The sequence below is a fragment of the Schistocerca gregaria genome, chromosome 7 (assembly GCF_023897955.1).
Source record: "Schistocerca gregaria isolate iqSchGreg1 chromosome 7, iqSchGreg1.2, whole genome shotgun sequence".
Taxonomy (NCBI): Eukaryota; Metazoa; Arthropoda; class Insecta; order Orthoptera; family Acrididae; genus Schistocerca; species Schistocerca gregaria.
The window spans coordinates 143,543,908-143,567,945 of NC_064926.1; the positions used below are offsets into that span (position 1 = coordinate 143,543,908).

General features: G+C 45.6%; 1 protein-coding gene across 2 annotated transcripts in view; it reads left to right on the top strand.

The window, feature by feature from the left end:
- LOC126281537 (polyamine-transporting ATPase 13A3-like) overlaps positions 1-24,038 on the top strand; it is a 383,790-nt gene that overhangs the window by 207,893 nt on the left and 151,859 nt on the right. For both annotated transcript variants that reach the window (XM_049980588.1, XM_049980590.1), the window contains exon 3: positions 14,018-14,185. In XM_049980588.1, coding sequence (XP_049836545.1) covers positions 14,018-14,185 — 168 coding nt within the window. The remainder of the gene's footprint in view (positions 1-14,017; positions 14,186-24,038) is intronic.

Consider the following 24,038-nt stretch of genomic DNA (forward strand, 5'->3'; position numbering starts at 1 on the left):
TTACGTGTATATTTTTTGAGGTTATAATTTACGCGTAAGATACCCGATAAATATTTTGCCTACTTGTGGTTTCCAAATATGCTGCGATTTCAGTCCTTAGACTCCTAGCTTTATCCCGATTATAATATTTTTCATCCGAGCGCCTTGGACTAAATTTATTTCTTTCTCACAGTCCATATTTCGTGAGCAAGAACGTAAGACGATTCAACCGTACGAAACAAACTGGTCTGAGTTCCACCGACTGTCATGTGATATTTGAAATTTGTGGTAATTTCCTGTGGGACCAAACTGCTGAGGTCATCGGTCTCTAGGTCCCTAAGCTTACACACTAACTTAAACTAACTTACTCTAAGGACAACACACACACACACACACACACACACACACACACACACACACACACACACACACACACACACACACACACACGCCCGAGGGAGGACTCGAACTTCCGACGGAGGGGAGCCGCGCGAACCGTGGCAAGGCGCCTTTGACCTCGCGGCTACCCCGTGCGGCTGTCACTTGAAGCCTGTACCTTCAGGCGATAAGAACGGTGGCATTGAGACCGAGCACGTGGTGGCTTACTGATTTGAGAAGATCGACCGTCTTCGGTCGATGTCGGTTGTAGGGGGAATTCACCGTGTCGGCCTCCAAAGCTGAACGGTTTACGGACACAAAAATTTACTTGACTTCTGGCTCTATTTGCAAAAAACACATAATGCTATTGCCGGGCATACCAGATATCGACGATGCTTCGCAAGCTAGCCATGGGGTGCTTTTCACAGCCCGCCGTGTAGTTGGAATGTTCCAGGCAGTAGTAGATGGGGTCAGAGCGAAGTGCAAACGATCATACATTAAACTATCTGTATCAGTGGGCACAGTCGCTGGGAAGCCTCACTACGAAGTGGTAGCTTTATTTTCATGTTATTTATGTTTACGATCTTCGATGGTGTCTTCATTCTGTTTTAGTTTTCCTCGCTTGACTATCTATGACTGTTCGCACATTGATATCTATATAACGAAAAAAAAACACCCATCCGTACCCTACTACAATACACTTTCCCCCCTTCCTTTCATCGTGTTTTTGTGGGTTGGCGCACACACGTTAGTCCTGTATAGTATAGTTTCTTCACATTTTAGATGGGGGATGGTTACGTATAGTTAGGAAGGCAACGCCTGAAGAGGTAAGAGTTCATTTTTGTTTGACAGGGACACAAGTGGCGGTGCCCCGTAGGGATGGCTATGATTTTTATTTATAGTTGTTATGTACAAAAAAAAGTCAACGCGGTAGAATGCCTTGCGATGGGCCCGGGTTCGATTCCCAGCAGAGTCGGAGATTTTATCCGAGCTGGTGCCGGATGTTTAGTTGACCTCACCATCATATCACACTCACCATCATATCACGGTAGAATGCCTTGCGATGGGCCCGGGTTCGATTCCCAGCAGAGTCGGAGATTTTCTCCGATCTGGTGCCGGATGTTTAGTTGACCTCACCATCATATCACCCTCACTGACACACAGTCGCTGAAGTGACGTCATCTAAAAAGACTTGCACCATGCGACCGGTCTACCTGACGGGAGGCTCTCACCACACGACGTTTCAATTCAGCGCCACTGTGACCGCTGCCTTACTGTCACACGGGGGCAAGGGCAGACCGCAGCGATGTGTTAACTGCACGGTGCTCTCTAGCGGGTGAGTCAGCTACCGTGCAGTACACATGAGTAGCACTTCCGGTGACCACCGACTGTTGCTTTCATACGCACTCTCGTCGAGAAAGTGAAGAAAGTTGTACGACACTGACGAGCCAACACATTATGACCACTCCTCGCCGCTAGTTGAGAGCTGTCCGGTGGCGTTTTGGGCACGTGACGCGAAAAGGAAAGTACGTAAGCGGAGCAGAGACGTATGGGGAACCATTCTAGCGACGATACGAGTCGCAGATCGGAAAGAGATGTCAAATGAAACACATTTCAGCCGTCTAATTTCTAAATTTATTTTATTTCCCTACCAGTTTCGGCTATTTACTACGCCATCTTCAGGTCCGTGACCGACCTGTAGGAAGATGATGGTTGAAGTGATCGCTATAGTAAGCAGAAATCTACTAATATCAGTACTGCTGTTTTGACCAGAACCGTGGTGGTATGTTCCTACACGTCGGTCAGGGACCTGAAGATTCGTAGTAAATCGTCGAAACTGGTAGCCAAATAAAATAAACTAGACGGCTGAAAGGTGTTTCAAATGGCTCTAAGTACTATGGGACTTAACATCTGAGGTCATCAGTCCCCTAGACTTAGATCTACATGAACCTAACTTACCTAAACACATCACACACATCCATGCTCGAGGCAGGATTAGAACCTGCGACCGTAGCAGCAGCGCGGTTCCGGACTGAAGTACCTAGTACCGCTCGGTCACAGCGGCTATCAAAGGTGTTTAGTTTCACATCCTGTATCGAACAGCTGAGTCCCGCAACCATCTATGAAAAGATGGACATACAGAGGCAAATGGGAAACTCCTCTCACAAAAGTGCCTTTCACAAAGGGCAGATTGCTATGGCTCTGAGCCAGGGAAGCATCTGGAACGATTAAGCTCATGGACTGTTAAAGTACACATATGAAAAGTGGAAAAGTGGCTGAAAAACGTCGAAACCACGAACAGGCGACGAAGTGTTAGACGTGCACGCCTGATCACACAACTTGGGGGTGAAGCCTTGTCCGCTTTGTTAAACGCACCGATCTGTGGCAGGACTGACGACAGAGTACGATGCTGGTGCAGCCAGAAGTATTTCGGAGCACACCCTTCAGCGTACATTGTTGTACATCGTACTCCACATCAGACGACCCTCAAGTGGTCCCATGTTGGCCCAACGATATCGATAACTGTGACTGCTACGCGTACTACATCATCGAAATAGGTCCGTGGATGGATGAAAACATGTCCTCTGGTCCGATGAATCACATTCTTGACCAGGTCGATGGTCATGATCGGATACGCCGTCATACAGGCGAACGACTCGAAACGTACACGGCGGCATGGACGCTGGTCAGTGGTGGCAGTATTACAAACTTAAGAGTGAAAGAATCTGGTACAACTGCCTAATATCGTGTAGGGCCCCCGCGAGCACGCAGAAGTGCAACAACACGACGTGGCATGAACTAATGGCTGAAGTGCTGAAGGGAACTGAAAACATAAATCCTGCAGAGCTGTCCATAAATCCGTAAAAGTACGAGGGGCTGGCGGTCTCTTCCGAACAGCACGTTGCAAGGCATCCCAGATATGCTCAATAAACTCATACAAGTGTTCCTGGAGCCACTCTGTAGCAATTCTGGATGTATGGGGTTTAGCATTGCCCTGCTGGACTGCTCAAGTCTATCGGAATGCGCAATGGACGTGAATGGATGCAGGTGATCAGACAGGATCGTTACGTACGTGTCACCTGTCGGGAGTCGTATCTAGACGTATCAGGGGTCCCATATCACTTCAACTGCACACGTTACACACTATTACAGAGCCTCCTCCAGCCTGAACAGCCCCCTGCTGACATGCAGGGTTCATGGTTTCATGAGGTTTTCTGCATACCGTTACGCGTCCATAGCTCGATACAATTTGAAACGAGACTCGTCCGACCAGACAACGTGTTGCCAGCCGTCAGCAGTCCAATGTCGATGTTTACTAGCCCAGGGGAGGCGTAAAGGTTTGTGTCATGCAGTCAGCAATGGTACACGAGTGGGCCTTCAGCTCCGAAATCCCATATCGATGATGTTATGTTGATGGCCCAGCAGTGAAACGTGCAGCAATTTGCGGAAAGGTTGCACTTCCGTCACGTTGAACGATTCTCTTCAATCGTCGTGGTCCCGCTCTTGCAGGATCTTTTTCCGCCCGCAGCAATGTCGGAGATTTGATGTTTCACCGTATTCCTGATATTCACGGTACCCTCGTGAAATAACCGTACGGGAAAATCCCCACTTCATCGCTACCTCGGAGATGCTGTGTCCCATCGCTTGTGCGCCGACTATAACACCACCTTCAAACTCACTTAAATCATGATAACCTGCCATTTTTGAAGCAGGAACCGATCTAGCTACTGTGCCAGACCCTTGTCGTCTTACTTAGGCGTTGCCGACGTCAGCGCCATATTCTTCCTGTTTACATATCTGTGTAGTTGAAAAACGCATTCTATACCAGTTTATTTGGCACTTCAGTGTATTTTGTGCGGGACACCTGCCTGAGCTTCAATCGGAAGTGCGATAGTAATCGAAGTCACCCTGACAGTTGTGGCCTACGTGAAAACTATTGTGAACCACTTGCATCCCTTTATGCTTGAAGTCTTCCCCAACGGCAGTGGTATCTTTCAGTTGGATAACCGTCCGTGTCACAAGGCCAGACTTGTGCTACATTGGTTTGGTGAACAGTCCGATATCTCACGTTGATGTCTTAGCCAACAAAGGCACCAGATTGGAATCCGATGAAAGACATCAGGCGCCCACAAAAAACCAGCCGATAATTTATGGAAATTGTAGGTTCGGCGCGGAAACATTTTGTGGCACGTACCTCCGAAAACTTGACAATGATTTTGCCGAAACTATGCGACGCTGCACCACAGCTCTCTTTCGTTCAAAACGCGGTCCAGCACACTATTAATGAAGTGGTTACCACGTTTGGCTCATCCGTGCACGTTACCAATGTGTCGGAAACGGAGCCGGCCGCTGTGGCCGAGCGGTTCTCGGCCTTCAGTCCGGAAACGCGCTGCTGCTGCTGCGGTCGCAGGTTCGACCCTGCCTAGGGCATGGATTACTGTGATATCCTTAGGTTTAAGTAGTTCTAAGTCTAGGAGACTGATGACCTCAGATGTTAAGTCCCACAGTGCTTAGAGACGTTTGAACCTTTTTTTTTCATGAACGGAAAATTTACAGTCAATGTATGTTACTATTTATAATATATTCTACCCGTAGACTTAATGTTAAAAGCATTCAAAAACTGTGAGTTGGGAGAGATGCATGCTATCATCTACAAAGCTGTCACAAAGCTAATTGATGGACTGAAGAAGGAACTGGGGTCGAAGACGTAATGATGACAAGAATGGAAAAGGAATGGAGATGACAGCGACATATAGCCAAGAGAATGGATGATGTGACACTAGTAAATTCTTTTCCTTGTCGCAAGAGATAAGCACGCGTGACGGCGACCTAATGTAAGCGCATTATAAGCAACTTAGATTCGTATCGCACGATCTGAGGGCTTTCTCTGAATCGCTCGCGTTGTCTTTATTGCACGCCAGCCTCATCCATCCCAAAGTGTACTTGTGACGCTATCTTAGCGTCATCAGAACACGGAGTCCCCGGGATGTGCCTGGTTCCGAGGGCCCTTGCAGAACGAACGTCGTGCGGCGCCAAGGCCACGACTGCAGGTCTCAAGCGAAAGAGAACACTCGGCGTTGGTTCTTACCGGCTGCGTTGAAGGACACGTGCCGTTCAGCGAGCGTTACTGCTGCTCCTTAAGGCCGTCGAGTACCGTAACGGTACCTCTGATAAGCCGACTGTCGAGCGTATGGCGTTAAAATACCAACTGGAACTTTTCCATTCTACGTAAACTTCCATTACGCACTATCCTCGTTATTGTCCAGCACGAGAAACCTAACTGAAACCTACTGCCATGGTGTAAAGTTATGAGAAATTAAGCTGAAAGTACATTAGTAGACGAAAATTAAATGACTGGCTTTCCGAGTTAGTTATCTGATCCGTAAAGAGAGCAAATGAACACTGCAAACTTCAAATGTAGCTTTCGACTGAAATAAAATATTTAGAAGAGAAAACCTTAAGCGTCGCCGACCGGAGTGACCGAGCGGTTCTAGGCGCTACAGTCTGGAATCGCGCGACCGCTATGGTCGCAGGTTCGAATCCTACCTCCGGCATGGATGTGTGTGATGTCCTTAGGTTAGTTAGGTTTAAGTAGTTCTAAGTTCTAGGGCACTGATGACCTCAGATGTTACGTCCCATAGTGCTCAGAGCCATTTGAACCATTTAAACCTTAAGCGTCAAAATTTTTCAGAGAGTAGAATCCTACATTAGAAACTGTCCAAAGTGACTTGAAGACATTCATTTCGCCGAAACTGTTGAAGGATCTATTTTCCACAACAGGACACTTTCGGTAGAAATACCATTACCAAGCGGCAACTGCAATCAGGTACAAAAAAAATTACGTAAATGTGGGAACACAAAAAAAGAACACACATAGAAGTGTAGAGGGCAAGACAGAAAACTCTCTCAGTCGTCGTAAGGAAAGTAATCTTGTAGCTAATACTTACACAGTGTGCATAAGCAAGTGTCTACCATACTACTGCCCTCGAATACGTCGTCTTGTCAAAAGTGTGCCACATATCCCACATGAAGAACTATTTAAGCAGTGAGGAAGTTTCACCAAAGTATGAGAATCACATTTGTCTGGATTAGGGGAATGGCTAAAACAGAGAAACTAACGTTATCTCTGGCATTTACTTTAAATGTAATAAAGATGACACTATCAGCTGTGTTTCTTCTTCTTCTCCTTCATCTTCTTCCTCTCCTTCTTCTTCTCTACAGCCCTTTACGGCCTCAACAGACTGCTTCCACTCATCTCTGTTCTTTCCTTTTTTCTTCATCTACATCTACCGGGTGATCAAAAAGTCAGTATAAATTTGAAAACTTAATAAACCACAGAATAATGTAGATAGAGAGGTAAAAATTGACACGCAGGCTTGGAATGACGTGGGGTTTTATTAGAACCAAAAAAAAAAAAAACACCCCATGTTGCTAGACGCGTGAAAGATCTCTTGCGCGCGTCGTTTGGTGATGATCGTGTGCTCAGCCGCCACTTTCGTCATGCTTGGCCTCCAAAGTCCCCAAGTCCGTGCGATTATTGGCTTTGGGGTTACCTGACGTCGTAAGTGTATCGTGATCGACCGACATATCTAGGGATGCTGAATGACAACATCCGACGCCAACGCCTCACGATAACTCCGGACAAGCTTTACAGTGCTGTTCACAACATTATTACTTGACTACAGCTATTGTTGCGGAATGATGATGGAGATATTGAACATTTCCTGTAAAGAACATCATCTTTGCTTCGTCTTACTTTGTTATGCTAATTATTGCTATTCTGATCAGATGAACGGCCATCTGTCGGACATTTTTTGAACGTCTGCATATTTTTGGGTCTAATAAAACCCCATGTCATTCCAAGCATGTGTGTCAATTTGTGCCTCTCTATCTACATTACTCCGTGATTTATTCAGTTTTCAAATTTATACTTACTTTTTGATCACCCGGTACATAGAAACTTTGCAAGCCACCGTACGGTAAGTGACGGAGGGTATCTTGTATCCCCTAGTCACTTCCTGTCGTACTCGCGAGAGAAAAACGACTGTCTGTGTGCCTTCGTATGAACCCTAATTCCTCGTATCTTATGTTCGTGGTCTTTACGAGCAATATATGTCGGAGACAGCAGAATCGTTCGGCAGTCGCCTCAAATGCCGGTTCTCTAAATTTTCTCAATAGCGTTTCTCGAAAAGTACGTCGCCTTCCCTCCAGGAATTCCCATTTGAGTTCCCGAAGATTTCCGTAACACTTAAGTGTCGTTCGAACCTATCCGTAAAACCTCTGAATTTCTTTGATACCTTCCTTCAATCCGATCTTACATGGATCCCAAATACTCCAGCATAACTCAAGAATAGGTGGCACTAGCGTCCTAAATGCGGTCTCCTTTACAGGTGAACCACTTTCTTAAAATTCTCCCAATTTACCGAAGTCTGCCATTTGTCTCCCCTACCACAGTTCTCACATGCTCGTTCCATCTCATATCGCTCTGTAACGTTACGCCCAGATATTTAAACGACTTGACTGCTCCAAGGAGGACACTAATTCAAATGCTGCAAATGGCTCTGAACACTATGGGACTTAACTTCTGAGGTCATCAGTCCCCTAGAACTTAGAACTACTTAAAGCTAACTAACCTAAGGACATCACACACATCCATGCCCGAGGCAGGATTCGAACCTGCGACCGTAGCAGCAGCGTGGTTCCGGACTGTAGCGCCTAGAACCGCTCGGCCACACCAGCCGGCCAGGACACTAGTAATACTGTATCCAAACATTCCAGGTTTCTCCTTCCTACTCATCTGCATTAACTAACATTTTGCCTCATTTAGAGCTAGTTGCCATTCATCATACCAACTAGAAATTTTGTCTAAGTTGCCTTGTATCTTCGTACAGTCACTCAACTTGGACATCTTTCCGTACACCAAAGAATCATCAGCAAATAGCCACAGATGGCGGCACTCCTGACCACCGAATCATTTCTCTACAAAAACAACAGCGGTCCCTTCACACTTCCCTAGGGCACTCTGACGATAGACTTGTCACTGATGAACACTCGTCGTTGAGGACAACATACTAGGTTCTATTACTTAAGAAGTCTTCGAGCCACTCACATATCTGTGGACTTATTTTATACGCTCATTCCCATGTTAACAGCCATCCTTGGATGTCCATCTTGGTAAGGCCAGCCTACACATTGACCACCCACCTAGCTCCTGGTCATACATTCCTTCTGGTGGAATACAATCTGCTTTTCGTTATTCATTTGGGCATCCTGTCGTATGTTATCCTCTCCACATGTCCCCACCAGCGTATTCTCCACATTTCAAACCCATATCTAACAACTAGTCGTAAAAGGGAATAATACCCTCTTAACGTGGTCGTTCTTTTAATTAGAGAATTCGTAAATACCTTCAAGTTTGCATAACAGGCTCTGTTTCCTTGTTGTGACGTTTCTCTAACAGCCTGTCTCATTCTATTGTCGCTGGTTACGATGGCTGTATTCACAGGTTTTATTCTTACGTAATCTGTTTTGGTGTTACAGTAGACAATCTTCAAAAATGGTTCAAATGGCTCTGAGCACTATGGGACTCAACTGCTGTGGTTATCAGTCCCCTAGAACTTAGAACTACTTAAACCTAACTAACCTAAGGACATCACACACATCCATGCCCGAGGCAGGATTCGAACCTGCGACCGTAGCAGTCGCACGGTTCCTGACTGCGCGCCTAGAACCGCGAGACCACCGCGGCCGGCTGACAATCTTCCAGCGCCTCTGACAGTTTGGGTGATCACTTTGATAACGGGTATCATATATACACTCCTGGAAATTGAAATAAGAACACCGTGAATTCATTGTCCCAGGAAGGGGAAACTTTATTGACACATTCCTGGGGTCAGATACATCACATGATCACATTGACAGAACCACAGGCACATAGATACAGGCAACAGATCATGCACAATGTCGGCACTAGTACAGTGTATATCCACCTTTCGCAGCAATCCAGGCTGCTATTCTCCCATGGAGACGATCGTAGAGATGCTGGATGTAGTCCTGTGGAACGGCTTGCCATGCCATTTCCACCTGGCGCCTGCAGACCGCGTGAGACGACACTTCATCCAGTCCCAAACATGCTCAATGGGGGACAGATCCGGAGATCTTGCTGGCCAGGGTAGTTGACTTACACCTTCTAGAGCACGTTGGGTGGCACGGGATACATGCGGACGTGCATTGTCCTGTTGGAACAGCAAGTTCCCTTGCCGGTCTAGGAATGGTAGAACGATGGGTTCGATGACGGTTTGGATGTACCGTGCACTATTCAGTGTCCCCTCGACGATCACCAGACGTGTACGGCCAGTGTAGGAGATCGCTCCCAACACCATGATGCCGGGTGTTGGCCCTGTGTGCCTCGGTCGTATGCAGTCCTGATTGTGGCGCTCACCTGCACGGCGCCAAACACGCATACGACCATCATTGGCACCAAGGCAGAAGCGACTCTCATCGCTGAAGACGACACGTCTCCATTCGTCCCTCCATTCACGCCTGTCGCGACACCACTGGAGGCGGGCTTCACGATGTTGGGGCGTGAGCGGAAGACGGCCTAACGGTGTGCGGGTCCGTAGCCCAGCTTCATGGAGACGGTTGCGAATGGTCCTCGCCGATACCCCAGGAGCAACAGTGCCCTAATTTGCTGGGAAGTGGCGGTGCGGTCCCCTACGGCACTGCGTAGGATCCTACGGTCTTGGCGTGCATGCGTGCGTCGCTGCGGTCCGGTCCCAGGTCGACGGGCAAGTGCACCTTCCGCCGACCGCTGGCGACAACATCGATGTACTGTGGAGACCTCACGCCCCACGTGTTGAGCAATTCGGCGGTATGTCCACCCGGCCTTCCGCATGCCCACTATACGCCCTCGTTCAAAGTCCGTCAACTGCACCTACGGTTCACGTCCACGCTGTCGCGGCATGCTACCAGTGTTAAAGACTGCGATGGAGCTCCATATGCCACGGCAAACTGGCTGACACTGACGGCGGCGGTGCACAAATGCTGCGCAGCTAGCGCCATTCGACGGCCAACACCGCGGTTCGTGGTGTGTCCGCTGTGCCGTGCGTGTGATCATTGCTTGTACAGCCCTCTCGCAGTGTCCGGAGCAAGTATGGTGGGTCTGACACACCGGTGTCAATGTGTTCTTTTTTCCATTTCCAGGAGTGTATATACCTTCTGTAGAAGGTCCAAAACGTCGGTGTCCGCTAAACGGACGCTTCTTATCGCCTATGGTGCGTACAATGGCAGTACATCAACTCAGCAGTTGGCAACAAGTAGTGATCTATTTATTACCGGTAGCTGGCTGATGTACTGCTTCAGTACACACCGTATGGGTAACCACGGAGACGGAAGTCTGTAGCCGTTATCTGTATTGAAACTGTAATTACTCTTCGATATTCCGGCTGCTTTTACGGACTTCCCTTCTCTGCAGCTAGCACGCGTATATTCTTAAAACCCATAACTTGGTCACATTCTTCTTGAAGCTACGCTACCACTGATTTCACCTTTTGTCTTAACCGTGTGTGGCGCTCATGCTCTTTAACTCGTTATTTATTGTCCTTCCAGTTTCTCCAGTATACACTTTCCCACAACTACGCATCACTTCATAAGCTCCAGCAGTGTGGAGCTGGCCAGGCTCGTACGTTGCAGATTGGAAAAAAAAATTGTTTTATGTTGAAAGCAAAACGTACTTTGAAACCTTGCTCCAGATGGATACTGCCTATCCTGTCGGTTACTCTAGACACAAACGGGAACCTAACAGTGTGATAGAGGCTCTTTGTTATTCTTGTTTACATTATCATTATTACCGCTTCGTCTGAAGGCTCTGTTTATGGAAGGATCACCATAGGCGTTGGCCATCAGTGTTCCTCTACGGAAATCTAGCTCTGATCACAGGCTCATCTTGTCTATGATGCGGAATGCACGCGATGACAAGAGTTTTCAGAGCAACTTGCTTCTGGGCTGAGTGGTGGGGTGGTGAGAAGCGCCGTCTAAGACACATTTTTGTGTTGGCAGCTTTCCTGTAAACTCTGTGCACCAGAGTATTATCAGTTGTTCTGTAGACTAAACACATCAGAAAACGGGAGGCCGGCCGCACACTCTGCCTCCAGAGTGAAGAAGATTTTTAGATGAAAGTTATTCAGAAAATAGCGGAATTTACGTATCTCTTCCGGATGTGTGGCGATACTGCGCAGAGGGAAGCCAATTACTTAAAGCCTATATTCGAAATGCTCTATAAAAACGTCAGCCTCTACGGGCGCCAAAGGTGAGGTCATACTCGTAGCAACCTCATCACATAGCTCACAGAAGTCCCCCCTTATATCCATACTACTGTATGAAGACAAGACTATGATTGTTACCAAATACCTCGAAAAGTTCCTGGCAGATTAACTTCAAATTTTTTAAAAGCTCTAATAAACATTCAAACGGACATAGGCTACATATTTTTGAATATATTCGTATATAATACCCAACATAAACATATTGCATAATGAGAAACCTTAAGCAAAAACCTGGAAAAAGTTGTGATTGACTTATTTCCAATTACTATGCTGAAATACACTTTCGGGCGGACATAAGTTTTATATTTTAATAAAATCTCTCAAAATTCGTGACCTATACTGAGTATTTGCCCGATACTGCAATAAACATTCAGACCAACACACGCTGCATATTTTTTAAGTATACTCGTATTTAAAATGTGGATGTATTATTTCAGAGAAAACGCTGTTACCGAAAATCTCGAACAGTTGTTGGTCGATTTACTTCTAATTTTTATAATACGCTGCAATAGGATTTCATACGGATACATTGCTATTCATTAAGATGTCTTGGGGTATTAGGGACCAACACTTCTGCATATTACTTTCTACATCCAAACACTTTTACAGGGACAATCCGTAATAAGTTTTTTGACTATAAAATAATGATTTTCTTTTAAAACCAACAGCGGGAAAGACCGGTGTGTTGGCGAAGACGTACGCCAGCACACATTGTAATCTTACGCGTTTGCAGATTAAAACTTTGCAAAATACTGTCATTGAAGCTACTATCCTCACAGATCCAGCAGTTGGACAGGTCTCCCTCATACCCCATATATAAAAGATCCCAGCCAATTTACGCACTCACTTTTAAAAAAATACCACTCCATCTGGAGGCCACGAGTGGCCTACCGGGACCATCCGACCGCCGTGTCATCCTCAGGGGAGGATGCAGATAGGAGGGGCGTTAGGTCAGCACACTGCTCTCCCCGTCGTTATGATGGTATTCCTGACCGAAGCCGCTACTATTCGGTCGAGTGGCTCCACAATAGGCACCACGAGGCTGAGTGCTCCCCGAAAAATGGCAACACCGCATGTCGGATGGATGGTCACCCATCCAAGTGCCGGCCACGCCCAACAGCGCTTAACTTCGGTGATCTCACGGGAACCGGTGTATCCACTGCGGCAAGGCCGTTGCCTACGCACTCACTTTAAGGGACTTCAATTCCCAATCAATGCTTTGTTTTGCAGTGCCAGTAAACAAGGTTCGAGATCGGGGAAAGGGGGGAAGAGGAGGTGGACAGAATGGGGGAGAAATGAAATGGACACAGAGAGAGGGGGGAGGGAGAGAGGGAACGAGGAGACAGACAGGAGGAGGAGATGGAGTGGAAGAGGAGCAGATGGACAGAGAAAGGGGGAGGAGGAGATGGAATGAGAGATGGGGGAGGAGGGGATGGGTAGAGAGTGCGGGAGGAGGAGGTGAAGAGAGAAGGACAGAGTGAAAGGAGAGAAGGAAGTTACGTCATTTATGCATTCCAACATACGTACAGCATTTGCGAAGCATTGCTGAGTTTCCCAGTTTAAAATAATTTGACAACAAGCATAATTCGACCAAGTCACATACATCTACATCTACATGATTATTCTGCAATTCACATTTAAGTGCTTGGCAGAGGGCTCATCGAACCACAATCATACTCTCTCTCTACCATTCCACTCCCGAACAGCGCGCGGAAAAAACGAACACCTAAACCTTTCTGTTCGAGCTCTGATTTCTCTTATTTTATTTTGATGATCATTCCTACCTATGTAGGTTGGGCTCAACAAAATATTTTCGCATTCGGAAGAGAAAGTTGGTGACTGAAATTTCGTAAATTGATCTCGCCGCAACGAAAAACGTCTTTGCTTTAGTGACTTCCATACCAACTCGCATATCATATCTGCCACACTCTCTCCCCTATTACGTGATAACACAAAACGAGCTGCCATTTTTTGCACCCTTTCGATGTCCTCCGTCAATCCCACCTGGTAAGGATCCCACACCGCGCAGCAATATTCCAACAGAGGACGAACGAGTGTAGTGTAAGCTGTCTCTTTAGTAGACTTGTTGCATCTTCTAAGTGTCGTACAATGAAGCGCAACCTTTGGCTCGCCTTCCCCACAATATTATCTATTTGGTCTTTCCAACTGGAGTTGTTCGTAATTTTAACACCCAGGTACTTAGTTGAATAGATGTTTCATGCCCTTAGGTTAGTTAGGTTTAAGAAGTGCTACGTCTAGGGGACTGATGACCTCAGATGTAAGCCCCATAGTGCTCAGAGCCATTTGAACCATTGTTTCGTGTTGTGTTGTTGCAGGAGGTGTACGGGTACCGGCTGAGCGCGGGCCGCCAGTGCCTGGCTTGGCTGGGCTTCCTGGCGACGGCGGGCCTGCTGCGGCTCGTGTGCCACTGGTTCCCGCGGATGCTGCTCTACCTCACCCACTGCCCCTGCAGCCTCCGCGACGCGCAGAAACTGCTCTGCGTGGTGAGTACCGCCGTCCCCTCTGTTGTTTTTTGTGAATTACGCTAAAGGGTTTTGAGAATCTGAAGGAAGTCATACAGGGTGTTTCAAAAACATTCATCCCATCTCACAAGGTTAAATTTTCTACCCTGCTGTCTATTGAAATTGCAGCACCATGAAGGCGGAATACACTGAATTGACAAAAGCCATGGGATAGCGATATCCACATATACTGTTGGCGGTAGTATCGCCTACACTACATACACTACTGGTCGTTAAAATTGTTACACAAAGAAGAAATGCAGATAGTAAACGGGTATTCAATGGACAAATATATTACACTAGAACTGATATGTGATTACATTTTCACGCAGTTTGGGTGCATAGACCCTAAAAAATCAGTACCTAGAACAACCACCTCTGGCCGAAATAACCGCCTTGATACGCCTGGGCTTTGAATCAGAGCTTGGATGATGTGTATAGGTACAGCTGTCATTGCAGCTTCAACACGATACCACAGTTTATCAAGAGTAGTTACTGGTGTATTGTGACGAGCCATTTGCTCGGCCACCATTGACCAGACGTTTTCAGTTGGTGAGAGATCTGGAGAATGTGCTGGCCAGGGCAGCAGTCGAACATTTTCTGTATCCAGAAAGGCCCGTACAGGACCTGCAGCATGCGGTCGTGCATTATCTTGCTGAAATGTAGGCTTTCGCAGGGATCGGATGAAGGGTAGAGCCACGGGTCGTAACACATCTGAAATGTAACGTCCACTGATCAAAGTGCGTCAATGCGAACAAGAGGTGACAGAGACGTGTAACCAATGGCACCCCATACCATCACGCCGGGTGATACGCCAGTAAGGCGATGACGAATACATGCTTGCAATGTGCGTTCACCGCGATGTCGCCAGACGCGGATGCGACCAGAACCTGGATTCATCCGAAAAATGACGTTTTGCCATTCGTGCTTCCAGGTTCGTCGTTGAGTACACCGTCGCAGGCGCTCCTGTCTGTGATGCAGCGTCAAGGGTAACCGCAGCCATGGTCTCCGAGCTGATAGTTCATGATGCTGAAAACGTCGTCGAAATGTTCGTGCAGATGGTTGTTGTCTTGCAATCGTCCCCATCTGTTGACTCAGGGGTCGAGACGTGGCTGCACGATCCGTTACAGCCATGCGGATAAGACGCCTCTCATCTCGATTGCTAGTGATACGAGGCCGTTCGGATCCAGCACGGCGTTCCGTATTACCCTCCTGAACCCATCGATTCCATATTCAGTTAAGTCATTGGATCTCGACCAACGCGAGCAGCAATGTCGCGATACGATAAACCGCAATCGCAATAGGCTACAATCCGACCTTTATCGAAGTCGGAACCGTCATGATACGCATTTCTCCTCCTTACACGAGGCATCACATCAACGTATCACCAGGCAACGCCTGGCAACTGCTGTTTATGTATGAGAAAGCGGTTGGAAACTTTCCTCGTGTCAGCACGTGGTAGGTGTCGCCACCGGCGCCAGCCTTGAGTGAATGCTCTGAAAAGCTAATCATTTGCATATCACATTCTTGCTGTCGGTTAAATTTCGCGTCTGTAGCACGTCATCTTCGTGGTGTAGCAGTTTTAATGGCCAGTAGTGTATAACAGGGTAGTGCACTGCCGGGGCTGTCATTTGTACTCAGGCGATTCATGTTAAAAGGTTTCCGACGTAATTATGCGAAATGCACGCGAAGACAAAAGTTTTCACAGCAGCTTACTTTCTGGGCTGAGTGGTGGCATGGTGAGAAGCGGCGTCTAGACTTTGAACGCAGAATGGTAGTTGGAGCTAGATCCATGGGACGTTGCACTTTGGAAATTGTTAGTGAATTCAGTATTTCAAAATCCACAGAGTCGGCAGTGAGCCGACAATACAAAATTTCAGCCATTACTTCTCACCACGGGCGATGCAGTGACCGACGGCCTTTACTTAACGACCGAGAGGAGGGGCGTCCACGTGTTGTCAGTGCTCCAGACAAGCAACACTGCGTGGAATATCCGCAGAAATCAATCTGCGATGCACGAAGAACGTATCCGTTAGGACAGTGGGGCGAAGTTTGGCGTTAATGGACTTTGGCAACAGATGCTAACAGTACGGCATCTCTTGCAGCGCCTTTCCTGGGCTCGTGACCGTATCGGTTGGACCATAGGCGAACGTTTGCAGCCATTTAAGGACTTTACTTTCCCAAACAACGATACGGCATGTCACTGGGCCACCACTGTTCACGATTTGTTTGAAGAACGTTCTGGACAGTTCGAGCGAATGATTTGGCCACCCAGATCGCCCAGCATGAATCCCATTGAACACATATGGGACACAATCGAGGGATCAGTTCGGGCACGAAATCGTCCACTGCCAACACTTCTGCAGTTATGGACAGCTATAAAGGCAGCACGTCTCAATATTTGTTCAAGTAACTTCCAATGACTTGTTGAATTCATGTCACGTCGCGTTACTGTATACCTCGGGAAAAAGTAGGTCCGACTGGATATTAGGAGGCGTCCCATGACTTTTGTCATTTCAGTGTATAACAAACGTCAACCTGACTTCATATGTACCACTTACTTAAATATGCAAATGATTATCATTTCAGTCCAACTTCACAAAGTAGGTAGGATTACCGTAATTTGCATTGTGTCCTAAATGGAATGTTCAGAATCCATTTCATGCAAAAAAAGTCCATTTAATGCAAAAATCTTCATATGGACGTATGCATTATTCCGAATGGTTTCTGAGATAGAACAGAGAAATGTACATTTATTTTTTCGCTACTAGAGCACATGTGTGTGTATGTCTTAGCCACCCTTTGACATTTTATTCTAACCCAACCTACCACATTGCTCTCAACCTCTTTCCTCTGGATATCTTTTCGCCATTAAACCAGCCTCGTGAGAGCGCAGTTGTCCATGGTATGTTGTGAGTAAGGTAGTGCGAGGAATTGAAAGCGCATCAGAGAGAAGCATCTGTTAACTGTGATTGTACACGCTATGAGGACAGTGCCGCTCATCTACAATCAATGAAAACTATGCAGATGTAGTATGCCTCCTTCTGGCGTTGAAAAATACTGTCGGAAACTTCCGACACGAATTCCTTACCGCAGAATGTTTACCAGAGGTTTCAGCCCACTGTGCGAAACAGGTATTCTTCCAAGTTGCAGTTTACCTTCTGAACGTGTACTTCAACACTCTGTGGCACAACATAACACACTGTTGGAATTGTGCAGGGTAAGCCTACTACCAGCTCACCACACGTATGTGTCACGAACACTAGAATGACGAACATTGCATACGGAAAAGTTGAAACCATTTCACGTATAGCGTGTCCCCAATCTCCTCAGTGGCGACAGTGCTACACGACTGGAATTTTGTCAGTGGTTAAATGACAATTTCCATTTGCTTTCATTGATATTATTCAGCCGCGCGGCGTTATCCGAGTGGTCTGAGGAGCTGCAGTCATGGACTGTATAGCTGGTCCCGGCGGAGGTTCGAGTCCTCCCTTGGGCATGGGTGTGTGTGTTTGTCCTTACGATAATTTAGGTTAAGTAGTGTGTAAGCTTAGGGACTGATGACCTTAGCAGTTAAGTCCTATAAGATTTCACACATATTTGAACATTTTTTGATATTATTCACTCACGAAATCATTTACACAAAATGGAATCAACAATACACGTAGTAATCATAGATGGTCGCAGGAAAATCCACATGCTGCAGTCGAAACCAGTTTAAAAGTTCGTTTTTGATCAGTGTTCGCTGCGGCATGGTGGGTAACATGGTGACAGGCCTAGTCATTTTAGAAGAGCGAATGACGGAACAGAATTACTTGCTTTTTTTTAAAATTCATATGTTGACCTTCTTGAGAGCGTTCCTTTGGCCATGCGGACTGTAATGTACTTTTAACTGTCTAGCATGAGAACTGAGGTGACCTACGAAAACGGAACGTGAGAGATAATGCTTGGTCGCCTAATGGCAGTGCTGCTCTCATTAGGAAACGTGAAGAGGCACTCAGACAAACAATACATGCTCTTTCAAGAGTGCACAAATGCTTTGAAGTTCAGAGTGGGATATTCGAACATATATTGTGAATTGCACATCTGTGATCAAAAAGGGGAAAGCAGAAAGGTGGAAGGAGTATATAGAGGGTCTATACAAGGGCGATGTACTTGAAGACAATATTATGGAAATGGAAGAGGGTGTAGATGAAGATGAAATGGGAGATACGATACTGCGTGAAGAATTTGACAGAGCACTGAAAGACCTGAGTCGAAACAAGGCACCCGGAGTAGACAACATTCCATTGGAACTACTTACGGCCTTGGGAGAGCCAGTCCTGACAAAACTCTACCATCTGGTGAGAAAGATGTATGAAACAGGCGAAATACCCTCAGACTTCAAGAAGAATATAATAATTCCAATCCCAAAGAAACCAGGTGTTAACAGATGTGAAAATTACCGAATAATCAGTTTAATAAGCCACTGCTGCAAAATACTAACACGAATTCTTTACAGACGAATGGAAAAACTAGTAGAAGTCGACCTCGGGGAAGATCAGTTTGGATTCCGTAGAAACACTGGAACATCTGAGGCAATACTGACGCTACGACTTATGTTAGAAGAAAGATTAAGGAAAGGCAAACCTACGTTTCTAGCATTTGTAGACTTAGAGGAAGCTTTTGACAATGTTGACTGGAATACTCTCATTCAAATTCTAAAGGTGGCAGGGGTAAAATACAGGGAGCGAAAGGCTATTTACAATTTGTGCAGAAACCAGATGGCAGTTATAAGAGTCGAGGGACATGAAAGGGAGGCAGTGGTTGGTAAGGGAGTGAGACAGGGTTGTAGCCTATCCCCAATGTTATTCAATCTGTATACTGAGCAAGCAGTAAAGGAAACAAAAGAAAAATTCGGAGTAGGTATTAAAGTCCATAGAGAAGAAATAAAAACTTTGAGGTTCGCCGATGACATTGTAATTCTGTCAGAGACAGCAAAGGACTTGGAAGAGCAGTTGAGGATATAAGATGAACATCAACAAAAGCAAAAAGAGGATAATGGAATGTAGTCGAATTAAGTCGGGTGATGCTGAGGGAATTAGATTAGGAAATGAGACACTTAAAGTAGTAAAGGAGTTATGCTATTTGGGGAGCAAAATAACTGATGATGGTCGAAGTAGAGAGGATATAAAATGTAGACTGGCAATGGCAAGGAAAGCGTTTCTGAAGAACAGGAATATGTTAACATCTAGTATTGATTTAAGTGTGAGGATGTCATTTCTGAAAGTATTTGTATCGAGTGTATGCATGTATGGAAGTGAAACATGGACGATAAATAGTTTGGACAAGAAGAGAATAGAAGCTTTCGAAATGTGGTGCTACAGAAGAATGCTGAAGATCAGATGGGTAGATCACATAACTAATGAGGAAGTATTGAATAGGATTGAGGAGAAGAGAAGTTTGTGGCACAACTTGCCCAGAAGAAGGGACTGGTTGGTAGGACATGTTCCGAGGCATCAAGGGATAACCAATTTAGTATTGGAGGGCAGCGTGGAGGGTAAAAATCGTAGAGGGAGACCAAGAGATGAATACACGAAGCAGATTGAGAAGGATGTAGGTTGCAGTAGGTACTGGGAGATGAAGAAGCTTGCACAGGATAGAGTAGCATGGAGAGCTGCACCAAACCAGTCTCAGGACTGAAGACCACAACAATAATGTGACGTGTGCGGTAATGTTTGAAGGTGAATATGCTAAAAATGCATGTTTTTTTAATTCATGCTTGCTAAAACGCATGCTGTAATGTCTACTAACTGTTTTACATGTGTAAACCTGCCTGGCCAGGTTGGCATCCCCCCGCTGTCTGGGTCTTTTCCAGACACGCCTTTGGCCTGGAATCTTGTTGTCTGCAGTAGAATTTTCGTAGTGAAGCTTCGAATTGAGCCTCGATGGTCAGCAAAAACTTGTCTGGAGGCCTCCCGGACAGTGATGGAATACCATCCAGACCGTTGCCCGCCAATCGGTCTTGCAACCAGAAATGGTGGTGACAGGTGCCACCTTTTTCAGGGCCCTTTAAGGGGAGTTACAACGGAAAAACTTGTTTTTCACATTTTCAGATTTTTATTTCAGTATAATAAAATCTGTAATAAAATGATGTATATATCACTTATAAACTCACATGGGAAGTATTTGTTTTATTTTTTAAATATAATCTACACCGGTTTAAAACGTTAAAATTTTTACTTGCATTACTTCAAGATCTAATAAAATCGGTAATTTTTTTATATAGAAGCCTGTTGATTGCTGTTATAAAGGTAAAATTATGTGTTTGCATACTGTCAAAAACAGTAAAGTTGAAACAGAGTTTGAGAAACAAGAAAATTTCTGATGGTAAAACTATAAGAGGCAGGTTGACAAACAAAATGATTGATGAACTACAGCAGTATTATGGGATGGCCATCAGAACTGATACTAAGGATTTTTTGAAAATGAAGCAGGCAGTATGGGCTACCTTCTTCCACAGACTGTCAACCGATGAAAACCCAGTACACCACCTTCGCCCTCCTGGACCTGATTCATGGTGCAATTATCGCAATGCCCAGTTCTCAAACAGTTCATACAGCCATAAACATTCCATTTCAGCAGCAACCATGGATATCTTAAAACCTATTTACAGAGGCATGGCAAATTCTGAATTACTGAAGAAGTGTCTACATGGTCAGATTCAAAATCCCATTGAGTCTTCTATAATCTTAAATCGACACGCTTACCAAAAAATGTTTTTGTTGGAATGAAGACACTAAAGTGGGGGCAGTGATGCTGTTATTGCTTTTAATGATGGCAACAGTGGTAGGGTGAAAGTGCTACAGCATATGAGAATTAATCCTGGAGCAAACTGCATCAGAGAACTTGAACGGATGGACAAGGTTCGCATTGATAAAGCAGAGTATGCAGCACAGTTGGCCACTAAGGAGTCCAGAAAGAAGAAAAGAAGAAAAAACTTGGAAAAAGATCAAGAGGATCATATACAGCATGGTTTACGGTGCTTAGGGGGGACTAAAAATAAAAAATTAAGCATATATTGAGTTACAGTCTTTTGAAACTTTAGAAGCCTTTCCTGAAAATTTACATTTTCTGTTGCATTTTTCCCTAAATCTCAGAAACCACTTCGAGTAGAGTTTTAAAATTTTCAGAGAGTAATAACATACATATCCCGAGTCCACTGAAGCAAAAGAAAAGCATAGTGTTATGTGTAATTAAAATTATTTAGGATAACGTACAAAAATGCACACAAAATTTTAACCGTGTAATTAAACATTGTATTTCTGAAAGCAGTGACTGAAAAGTGATTATTATAGTTCAGTAGACTCGGAACATACAGTTTAATGTACTGTAAAAGCTTCATGACAATGGGCGCAGTTCCTGAAATACAGGGAAGCCAAGTCACTAAATTTAACATTGTCGAGGGCGTTCCAACTCCCTTTAAGTTTTCATCCGCAGCACACTTACAGCACAACGGTACCTCGACGATGTTCTGCGCTCCCGTTATGTTGCCCTTCATGACAGGCCATCGTGGACTTAAATTCCAGCAACCTAATTCCCGCCTGCACACGGCAACCATTTCTACTGCTTGTCTCCTTGCTTGCCAAACCCTACCTTAGGCAGCAAGGTCGCCAGATCTCTCCCCATCCGAGAACGTTTAGAGCGTTATGGACAGGGTCCTCAAAGCAGACCCAATCTACCCCCCAGTTGGATGGAATTTGGCACGATATGTGCCAAGCTGAATGCTTGCATAAGGGCCAGAGGTCGACCAACGCGTTATTGACTAGCTGAGTTTATGAAACTCTTTCTCTTGAATAAGTCATTCATTTTTTCCGAAATTGTAATCATTTGTTTGTGTATACATGTACATCACATTTGGAGTTTTCCGTCTCCTCCGTCGTGTGTGGTTTTTCTTTAGTATAAATAACAATATATATTAAAAGTGTTCTGTCTCCGGAGCCAATCACAACTGTACATTTGGCTACATGAAGTTTCAAAGGATCGTTCCTGTCAAATCACTGTATACTGACCATTCCTCATAGGACACTCTGTGTGTTCTATTCATAAGGAAAGATTACGCAACAGGCTTCTTATACAGAAATCGCATTTGGTAGTTGGTTGACGGTAAGAAGATTCTTTTATACACTACTTAAGGAAGAGGAACGTCTACCAGCTCCTGTCGGACTTCTACAACGGCTGGGCGTGGTCCTTCGAGACCGTTGTTTATGGTGCCGCGATGTTGCTTCTCGCACTGATCAAGGCGCCACAACGACCATGCGAATATGCAGTCGATGAGTTCAAGGCGATCATACTCGTCGCCCTGCCGGATCTCAATGGAACCACGTGACTAGCGCCCCACATTGTTTTCATGGCCATGCTGGACTAGTCAGTCATGTGACGTCCCATGAATCACGAAGAAGACTTGTTCGCAGCAAGGCAGTACTGGACACAAGAGTTGGACCATGTCGCGTTTTCAGAAGAGTGCTGGTTCTGCATACACCACCACGATGGTCGCAGCCACGTTGGGAGGCTTCGAGGATAGCGGAAATGGATTGCACTCATCGTCGCCACGTTGATACAGAATCTGGCGTGATGCTAGGCAGAGCCGTTAGGTAGACAACTCGATCATTTCCGGTTTGCACAGACGGTAATTTGGGAAGGATGAGGAAGGACATCGGCTGTCCCCTTTCAAATGAACCATCCCGGCATTTACCTGAAATGGTTTATGGAAATCACGGAAAACCTAAATCAGCCTGAACGGAAGCGTGCTTGAGACGTCGTCCTTCCGAATGCGAGTCCAGTGTGCTAACCACTCAACCACTTCACTCAGTCGGTAATTTGGCCGGCAGTTACTACATTTCTGCGGTGTTAAGGCCGTAACGGTGGCCTGTTTTCGAGGCCTCTGTGGCATTATCTTTTAACAAAATAACGCATGACGGCGTGTCGCCTGTGGTGTGCCAACCTACCTCAACGGTTAGCACCTTCTCGAGATCCTCCTTTCACTGAAAAAATTTGGTCCTATAAGGAACAATAACTAAAACTTCGTCATTTGCTGTCCTTTCTGTCGTTACAATTTTAATGAGTAGAAGTGTGGTAAACATTTTTAAATGGATGTTAGTTGCGGTAAGTACCCAGACGTGGAGAGACTTGCACATTGTAGGCTAGCATAGAGAGCTGCATTCAGTCAGTGTTCCAACTATAAATCTGCCTATTCATTCGGCACTTTCATTTCTTCACATTACATTTCGTTTTTGGCGGATCGCGGAATTTATCCTTGCAATATTTAACGCGCATCTATTACGATCAGTACTGATTAATAGATATAAGCGATGTGAGCGAACACTTCGCTCGTTTGCTGTAGCGATTTCACATATTTGGGAGTCCGTTTCGATCAATGGGAAGTTTTCACGAGTTCGAGCGATGAGGCTGGTCTTTTTTTGAAAGAGAATCGACGAATATATTCTCGTGTAGAGGACACCTGTCCTGTGTTTCAGTTTATCTGGCGGCGATTTGAGTCGGTGTGCAGATTCTACAGTGAATAAGGAATTGAGCGAAGTCATTTCACTTACTTTCCGTATTTACCTGTAGCCTCTGTCACAGCACGGTCTTTCTTCTTTTAGTTTTCAGCCCTGAGGTTGGTTTGCAGCAGAGCGCCATTCTTCTCTTCTGTCTGCCTTCAAAAAAAAAATGGTTCAAATGGCTCTGAACACTATGGGACTTAACATCTTAGGTCATCAGTCCCCTAGAACTTAGAACTACTGAAAGCTAACTAACCTAAAGACATCACACACATCCATGCCCGAGGCAGAATTCG